The sequence below is a fragment of the Sprattus sprattus genome, assembly GCF_963457725.1.
Source record: "Sprattus sprattus genome assembly, chromosome: 18".
In the NCBI taxonomy this organism is placed as follows: Eukaryota; Metazoa; Chordata; class Actinopteri; order Clupeiformes; family Clupeidae; genus Sprattus; species Sprattus sprattus.
The window spans coordinates 7085621-7095620 of NC_137916.1; the positions used below are offsets into that span (position 1 = coordinate 7085621).

At 46.0% G+C, this 10000-nt stretch overlaps 1 protein-coding gene across 1 annotated transcript in view; it reads left to right on the plus strand.

The window, feature by feature from the left end:
• Window positions 1-9559: 9559 nt before the first annotated feature.
• srcin1a (SRC kinase signaling inhibitor 1a) overlaps window positions 9560-10000 on the plus strand; it is a gene marked incomplete at its 3' end in the record, with an annotated part of 44829 nt that continues 44388 nt past the window's right edge. The window contains exon 1 of the mRNA XM_080856128.1: window positions 9560-9880. Within this exon, the coding sequence (XP_080712254.1) occupies window positions 9575-9880 (306 nt within the window). The 5' untranslated portion in view covers window positions 9560-9574. The remainder of the gene's footprint in view (window positions 9881-10000) is intronic.

Consider the following 10000-nt stretch of genomic DNA (forward strand, 5'->3'; position numbering starts at 1 on the left):
AAGTAAGTCTGATTGTAGCTTCCGCTTCTTTAGAGACCTCAGATTGAAGGAATTCTTCCATTCTCTACCAAGAGAAAGTAAGGCTTTACTAATACGGCTTTAATACTACTGAAGGTCCGATACCTCTTTGAAGGCGAGAGTTAATTTGCTCCCCCCAGTAATGGAAGTGCCTTTCTAGACACAGATTGCAAATAAGCGCGAGCGAGATGTGGATCATTTATTTAAAAAAACTAAAAATTATTTCAGACAGCACCAAAATCAAACAATCAACAAAGATGAAAAATGTTTGTGGAATGACTTACAAGCCGACAATATCATCGTAATAACAGCAGCTGATGAGGGAGGGGCGATTGTGATCCTGGACCTTGACAGTGGTGATCATTTAACAAATGTCACAGACAAATACACATTTCATTTTAGGGGAAGTTGAAGGGCAATCCCAGTTCTGAATTTAGGGATGGGATCTCACAAGTGACACTGAAGCTCCTCAACACTGCGGAAATTACAAAAAAAAAAAAAAGACTTTAGTCTTCAGTCATTCCAAGTTTCACATTGCTTTTCTGCAGCAGTTGAGCGATAATGTCTTTGAGGAAATCATTGTAGCATTAAACAAATGTTGCAGCTCACCTCCACCGCATTGTTTCTTTAAACTATCACATACAGCAACAGTCCACAAAAAAAGAGTGGCCTGCAATCGATACCATGTATAAAACTGATAGTAGGCATTATGGTTGATCTACAGATCACTTTTTACTTGGCACACCTTATATCCCACAGACACACCCAAATTAATATTTCTATCTAATCATCTTAAATGTACTATGATTTATGACAAGATCACATTTCTGGATCTACTGATTGCACAGGAAGGCAATGTCTTACGCATGAACCTGTATAATAAACCAACTGATTCTAATACCGCTGACAGTTGTCACCCACTTTCCCCAAAGGACAGTTTATCATTCACAAGTTTTGTGGATCAAAACGCATATGCAAAAAGACCGCAGATTTCGAAAAGCATCTTGAAACATTGAAAAATGTCTTTGAGATAAAGGCTATAAAGACACACAGATAAGCAAAGACTCTTCACAACTTGAGGAAAGAACAGAACAGAACAGAACAGAACAGAGCAGAGCAAAGTTCCACATAAAGGTAAGCATTCGCCAGTAAGACTACATATCACTCAACAGGCCTAATGTGCTCAAGAAATAAAACCCATTTTACAGGAGCACTTGCATACTCTCCAGACTGATAAACTACTGGGAGACCTTTTCTCTGATCCCCTTTTTGTAGTTAATTCAACTTTAATGAACTCCCCTTAATCCTCCTAAACCGGAATTGACTCCCATTTGTCGCGGCAACTACAGGTGCAATGCATATGCTTAGTGCAATAGTACATATAGATCCCACAACCTTAAACATCCACGATAGGGTAAAAAGATCCAAATAAAAGGAGAACTTTCTACGATTTATCTTACTACAGATCCTTGTGGTTGGTAGACATCAACTAAAACTCTGTGAAGCCGAACCCTGCTGCTATATAGGTGCAGAAAAAACACATACCCTCCAGGCCCTTTTACCCTAAATGAACATTAATGACAGTGGGTTTGTACTCATGACCCTGACGAAGGCGTTTAATCGCTGAAAAATTGGGCTAATAAAATAATTTGCGTCAAGGTGTGAGACGATACCTTTACATTTTGTCTGTTACGAGTCTCTCTCCAGTCGGTTTGCACCTCAGCAATTCAGCAATTCAGCTGTGGTTTACCTCTTTATTAGAACCCTGTATCTGCGTCTGACTTCTGCACACACAGCGAAACAGATGGAACCTGCTAATGCACCGTGACTTAATTACAGAGTTGAATCCCAGAGTTTTCATTTCATTTTTTAACTTAATCATTTAGCCGATGGTGAGGAACCATATTCCTCAATCATCATCAGCTTTTAAATAATGGCAATTCATTATTTTAAAAGTCTTTGCATTTTAGTGTGGTAACTGATGAACAGGTTTCATTACAGTACAGGCCTCCGTGACCATTTGGCCTGGGAATGACTGTTGTACAATGATGTAGATACCAGTGAAAAACAGTTTTAAAACTGGGGTTAATTCCAGTCACGTCCCACCTCGGACAGACATGTCTCTCCTGGTAACACTGAGTATGTCAGGTGTAAACAGACAGTAATCATTACACATGACCAGTAGAGTCTCATGGCAATGGACTCCCCTCATACCAACAACACTGTCAGTATATCAATTGCCATTCCCTTAAACATCATTAACATTAAAATGAACACAACCATCATCACCATCATCATCATCATCATTATCAGATAGATGTAAGATGTCCGTAGATGTAAGGGCCATGCCAATATTACCCACTGCACGAATCCGTATACCTGCGTATCTACTGGACTACACCACTGAACATTCAAGGAGCAAAGATGAGACGTCGTTGTGTTGTGAGAACTGATTAAAAAAAAAATCGCCTGCCTTCTGTTTTCCACGGTAGATCGCATATTATGCTAGAAATGGCTTAGCATGGGTGGGATGGGGAAAGATAACACCTTTCCATCCAGACGCAAATTTAGCTAATCGGAATCTGTAAGTGGTTTCCAGTTAATATAGTTGATCTCTCTTATTTGACAAAGCAGTGAGTTAGCTGTCTTTCAATGTCTCTTGTCGAATTATCTCACATGTTTATGTGTTATGTTGTTGTGTTCAATCCAGGTCAATTAAATTAACATAACAAAACCTAGGCCTGGCCAAGGGGAAGGGGTGGGGGGACTTTCACACCAATGTGGGCTTCTACGGCAATACACAGGGTCGGAGACTGTCGTAAATCCCACATTTCATGCAGTGACCTGTACAGTGCTTTAACTGGTCCGTAGATGTAAGGGCCACACAAATATTACCTGTACAGTGCTTAACTGGTCTGTACATGTAAGGGCCATGCCAATATTACCTGTACAGTGCCTTAACTGGTCCGTAGATGTAAGGACCATGCCAATATTACCTGTACAGTGCCTAAACTGGTCCGTAGATGTAAGGGCCATGCCAATATTAGCTGTACAGTGCCTTAACTGGTCCGTAGATGTAAGGGCCATGCCAATATTACCTGTACAGTGCCTTAACTGGTCCGTAGATGTAAGGACCATGCCAATATTACCTGTACAGTGCCTAAACTGGTCCGTAGATGTAAGGGCCATGCCAATATTACCTGCACAGTGCCTTAACTGGTCCGTAGATGTAAGGGCCATGCCAATATTACCTGCACAGTGCCTTAACTGGTCCGTAGATGTAAGGGCCATGCCAATATTACCTGTACAGTGCCTTAACTGGTCCGTAGATGCAAGGGCCATGCCAATATTACCTGTACAGTGCCTTAACTGGTCCGTAGATGTAAGGGTCATGCCAATATTTCCTCTACAATGCCTAAACTGGTCCGTAGATGTAAGGGTCATGCCAATATTTCCTCTACAATGCCTAAACTGGTCCGTAGATGTAAGGGCCATGCCAATATTACCTGTACAGTGCCTTAACTAATAATAACAAATAATAATTCATTTTATGGGCCGCACAAATATTACCTAATAAATAATCGCACAAATATCAACTGTACGGTGCTTTAACTAATAATAATAAATAATAATTAATTTTATGGGCCGCACAAATATTACCTAATAAATAATCTCACAAATATCAACCAACAGTGGTGCAGGAGGTAGAGGAGCAGTTTAGTAATGAGAAGATTGTAGTTTCGTCTCCCTGCTGAAGCTTCTGCTAAAACGACTGAAACTTACCTACTAGTTGTGTGTTAGTTCGTCTCCCTGCCAAAGCGTCTGCTAAATGAATAAATGTAAACGACTGAAACTTACTAGTTGTGTTTCTTGACATTACATACCATTTTATCGACTGAAACCTACCTGCTAACTGTGTACCATTTTATCGACTGAAACCTACTAATTGTGTTTCTTGACATGTAAGTGCTTAAACTGCGGCTATTTTTTATCCCGGAAATCGCAATTACAGATTGACCAATAGCAGCGTGGCCCTTATAGATGGCCGATCCACCGGAAAATGGAGACAAACATACCTCCATTATCAGCATAATCCTCATCATCACCGCCCATTATCACTCTCTCTTTCCCTTGCATGCTCTCCCTTCTCTCTCTGTTTGTCCATCCACCTCTCTCCTCTCTCTGTCTGTCCATCCACCTCTCATCTCCTCTGTGTCTCGTTGCTATTTTCCACCGTGCTTATCAGGAACATGGCTTCCCCCTCACTCTGGGTGGCTGGAGGGTGGAGGCTGTGCTGTGCTGGGCTGGGAGAGTGGTGGTGTGGGGTGGGTTGGAGTGGTGGAGGAAAAAGGGCTGGAGGAGAGGCCCAGCGAGTGCAGCTGTTCTTGGGGAAGCCAGCTGTGCTGTCAGGGAAAGGAGGTAGTTCCTGGCCCCTGGCCAGACAGCACACAGCCGCCAGGCTAGAGTGTCTCTGTACATGTCTATCTCCGCGTGCTGGTGTCTGTGTCTGTGAGGGAGGCTGAGATAGAGACAAACAGACGGAGTGTGTGTGTGTGTGTCTGTTCAATTCAATGTTTTTCCAAGCGGCAAAACTGTCACGTTTCACTCAACGCTGATTCATTATTTCCCAAATCCTCTAAAATGCCTCTGTCTCATTTCTGATAAATAGCACACCTGGCCTTGACACCAAAGTTTCAGAGCTGGGCTGAATGTGTTTCAGTGTTTGCGTCGGGAGGGCATCTATGTCCTGCACAGATCTGCTCCTCTTAGAGGCGATGTGATTGTCCCAGTATGTGTGTGTGAGTGCGTGTGTGTGTGTGTGTGTGTGTGTGTGTGTGTGAGTGTGTGTGTGTGTGTGTGTGTGTGAGTGTGTGTGTGTGTGTGTACCTGAGGACACCTGAGTATGCAGGTGTTAGGCATCAATAATGCACGTGCGTTTCCGTCCCACTGACCGTCTCACTTTCATGCGTCTGCAGGCTAGGAGGAGGAGCTGTGGGGGTGCTTTTTCACCATCGATTCTCCTTTCCCTTTTGTTCCCCCTCCTCTGTGTGTGATAAAAGATCACCTAAGGCCTATAGAGAGACATGACCTCTCCCTTTTCTGTCCTCCTCCTCCGCTCTGGTCTTTGTGTGCTCGTCTTCTTTACCCCTCAGCCACCGGTTGTCTGAGAGGCCTGACCTGGTCATTGCTGGTCCCCTGCTGTATCTGTTTTGTGTCACATTGTCAGAGCCATGCCTGGCCCACCTCCAGGACCGGTCCTCAGCCCTTCCTGCCGGTCGCCAGCCCACGCCATGTGGTCTAAGATAAGTGAATAGAGAGGGATTGAGAGAGAGAGAGAGAGCGAGAGATAAAATGAGGAAAAAAAATAAGGAACACGAGATAAAGGGGAGAGAGGTGGTTTTGACATAATGGTGGCCCTGGGTGCATCCCAAGAGTAGAGCAGCAGTGCTGATTGGTTGCCAGTTTGGATAAAAGAGGCTCTGATTGGTTGCCAGCAGGGGCGAGCTGCGCGGCCAAGGTTGTCTCTCTCACATGGATGGGCTAGTAGCAATCTCCTGTTCCCCGGGCCCATACTCCAGCCCACTCAGCCGCTCAGCCTTGGAGTCATGATCAATAGGTTTGAACTTAGCCAATAAAGCCATGAGTTCAGTTCCCATGTGAGTGAAGTATTAGTGAGATATAATCATGCCCAAAGTCACTTGCGATAAAAGGTGCTGCTGAATATATGTCCCCTGAGGTGTTGTGCATCCAATAACATAATATAGCGAGCACAGCTGTGTGCTACATTGTTAGCTATTTGTCTACTTACCTCATTTATAACAGTGAAGTGTTTTTTGTTTATTTTGTTGGTGGTGTCTGTGTGTCTACTGTAAGAGGCTGTCCTTGCAGGCCAATTGTGTCGCTCTCACTCGCTGGCACTCTCTTTTCAGCGCATCACTCAGTTTCCACCAATTATCCCCTTGAGGCTTTAGCTGTGGGCTCTGTTCATGTGATAATCAGTGTGATAGTCAGTTCATATTAGCAATGCAACATGCTATTAGCATTGGCCAGTTTCTCTTATCATCTGGCTAAGTGCTCTGTGCTATCAGCCAGGAATCTGTGTCATTAGCCAAGCTGTCGATGCTAATGCTGTTAGCCGAAAGGTCGGGCAGTAAGCCTCACTTTCACTCTGGGTTCCTTGGGCTCTTCATCTAGACTCTATTATGCGGACAGTGCTATAATCAGGGCTGAAAGCCTCGTGTCAGTGTAGACGGGTCCATTACACTTAGAGCTGTTATAGCAACGAGTATTTCATTAAAACATTTATCATTTATGTTGTGTTGAGTTTAACTTTACCGATACACCTTTATGCCTGATTATGCCTGAATAGGGTGAACCCGGAAGGAGAGCTAAACAAAGACTCATGGCAATGCTGGACTCCATTTCCAGGGCACACAGGCAGGCAGCTGGCAGCCCTGGGGTCAGTAGGAGTAGTGCTGTAGAACCAGTTTGAGTCAGGAGTCCAGCAGGGACCGGCCAGGAGAGGTTGAAAGGAAGGTTGATTGTATCACCCAGTGAGTTACAGACTGCTTGTCCTGGAGAATTACTACGGATGACTGTGTATAATAATTCAGCAGACATCTTGGGATTTGCAGCATTCAGCTGACACAAACATGCCACACTAATAGGTTTGGCTTTATCCATGTCCTTTGCCAGAAGGTACTGGGGCCAATTGGTGTGTGGCTTTTGCAGCTGTGCATTGGTATTTTGACTTTAAAGGGCTGGGGATTTGTATATGTGTGAGTGTATGTGTGTGTGTGAGTGTGCGCGTGTGTATGTGTGTGTGTGTGTCTGTAACTAACTTGTCAGCAGATGTAATTTGTCAAGCTTTACTGACTCCTGAGTTGCGCTTTCTCCAATCCATCTCCACAGAAATGAACAGCGCACACTCACTCTCCTGCTAAACATCCCCTGCCTTGGCACTGCCCTGAGGCCAGAGTCAGCCCTGCCTGTTCATACGGCGCAGATATATAATGACGGAGGGGGAGGGGGAGGGGGAGGGGGGGTGGGTGTAGCTTAGTCAGGTGCCCAGGGGGGTTTCCCACGGGGATAAAACACAGAGAAACCAATCACCCTGAAGAAATTCCCATTACCTTTACGCACACACACACACACACACACGCACACACGCACACGCACGCACACACACGCACACACACACACACACACACACACACACACACACACACACACACACACAGACACACATACACACACACGCACACACACGCACACACACGCACACACACACACACACACACACACACACACACAAACCTCCTTTGACCTACATATAGCATGCACTACATCCGATTCTTACACCTTTCTGTAGTATTTCAGGTGGATTTTGTAGCCCTTTCATATATCGATATTGCTTGAGGAGAACAGCATTAGGGGGTGCATGGCAGCCGTTCTCATATGCGCAGTAAATGATTGTGTTTTCCATGTTCTTGCTGGAGGTGCTGATGCTGAGGTGTCAAAGCAAAGAGAGGGTTTCCTGCTCAATCAATGTTATTGATCGGCTAGTGCTTCTGTGGCCTGAGGTAGAAGTACAGAAAATGGATGTGTGTGACTGTGTGTGTGTGTGTGCGTGTGCGCATGTGCGCGTGTGTGTGCATTTGGTTGGAATAACACTCATTTCTCTTTTAGGCAACGCTCGGGCCTGTTTTCCAAAGCAAGGTAACAGTCGTCAGCCAGTTCCAATGCACCCACGCACAGAGGCCTCTGTAGCCTATCACAGCTTCTCATTGATCCGTGCCATCAGTGTGTGCCAACATCTCCTTGTCTTTCTGCACTCTCAATCCAGAGGGCTTGTTATGTGCACTTGTACCCACCTGTAGGTGTGTGTGTGTGTGTGTGTGTGTGTGTGTTTGTGTGTGTGTGTACCTGTGTGTGTGTGTGTGTACCTGTGTGTCCTGTTGGCGATTAAGCAGACTGGTTGAAGTGGCCATGAGTGGTTACACTGTAGGATGCTCAATTTCCCTCTGAATATAGTCCCTAATTCCTTTTACTCCTAAGGAAAATACCCAATCTTATTTAGAGAGTGAGCTTCAGATATAATAACAGATATAAAGAGAGATGGAGAGAGAGAGACAGAGAGAATACGATACTGACGGAGAATGAGAAAAGAGAGAGAGAGAGAGAGAGACAGACAGACAGAGAGAAAGGGACACTGACTGAGATGAGAAGAGAGAGAGAGAGAGACAGAGAGAAAGGGACACTGACTGAGATGAGAAGAATGGAGGATGGGAGGAGTAGAACAGAGGGTGGATGAGGGCGGATGTAGAGGTGGAGTCATACAGCAGTGATGAAGAGGATGGATAGGTGGAGGCTTACAGTAGTGAGGAAGAGGATGTAGAGGTGGAGGCTTACAGTAGTGAGGAAGAGGATGGAGAGGTGGAGTCATACAGTAGTGAGGAAGAGGATGGAGAGGTGGAGGCTTACAATAGTGAGGAAGAGGATGGAGAGGTGGAGTCATACAGTAGTGAGGAAGAGGATGGAGAGGTGGAGGCTTACAGTAGTGAGGAAGAGGATGGAGAGGTGGAGTCTAACAGCAGTGAGGAAGAGGATCTAGAGGTGGAGTCATACAGCAGTGAGGAAGAGGATGGAGATGTTGAGGCTTACAGCAGTGAAGAGCTGTTTGAGGAGCCAGAGGTGCTTCGGCAGAATAATGGCCTGGCAGATCTGTAGGAGAACACAATGAGCTTGGCTCACTGTCAGAGAATGAGGTATTATTATTTTGGTGGAGGTATCAAACACACACAAACAGAGAGAGAGAGAGACACACACACACATACACACACACTGATATCCTCTCCCACCTGTATGTTTCAAGGGAGAGGCTTTTTCTCCGGTCTCTGGGAGGCAGTAAAAGCCAGAGCGGAGACAAAACAGGTCAAAGACAGATGAAATCTCCTGCAGAGGCAAACTCTACTCTTTGATCTATGCTAGACACATCTCAGCTCTTTTCCTCTCCCTCCCTACCTCTCTTTCTGTGCTAAACTTCAGATCAATAATCCTGCAGGGAGCTGCTTTTCACACACACGGCATGATGATGACAAGTCTAACATCTCATCCTTCTCTCTCTCTTCCTCTCTCTCTCTCTCTCTCTGTCTCTCTCTCTCTGTCTGTTCCCTGTGTCCTCTCCCCTTCCCTTTTGCCATCTGTTTGTTTCCTTGGTTGTTTGTTCCAACATTTGTCTGGATGTGTGCACATGTGTAATTGGATTTGTATGTCTGTGTGTTTGCATGATGCATGTATTCGTGTACATGCATATGAATTGATCCATCTGTGTGTGTGTGTGTGTATGTGTGTGAATGCATTCATATACAAATGTGTATGAATGCATATGTGTCTGACCACTCGTGTGCATGCATGCTCACATGGGCATGTGTATGCTTTTGTGTGTGGACCTTCCAACATCTCTCACCTCCCTCACACTCCCCCCTACCCCTCCTCCTCACATCTCACCCCCACTTCCCCCTCCTCTGCAGATCCCGAGCGCGGCGGGACGCACATGATCTCCACCGATGACCTGGAGTACCCGCGCGAGTACCGGTCGCTGGGCAATGGCGGCCGGCGCTTCTCCAACGTGGGCCTGGTGCACACGTCCGAGCACCGGCACACGGTGATGGCCGCCCAGAGCCTGGAGGCGCTCAGCAACCTGCACAAGGCTGACATGGAGCGCAAGCGAGACGCCTTCATGGAGCACCTGAAGAACAAGTACCAGCAGCAGCAGCCCCACTCACTGCCCCCGTCGCCCTCACCCTCATCACACTCCAGCATGAGGGAGCGGCCGCAGGAGAGGAGTGCCCGTGAGCAGGTACACACACACACACACACACACACACACACACACACACACGGATACACACACACACACACACACACACACACACACACACACACACACACACACACACACACACACACACACACACGG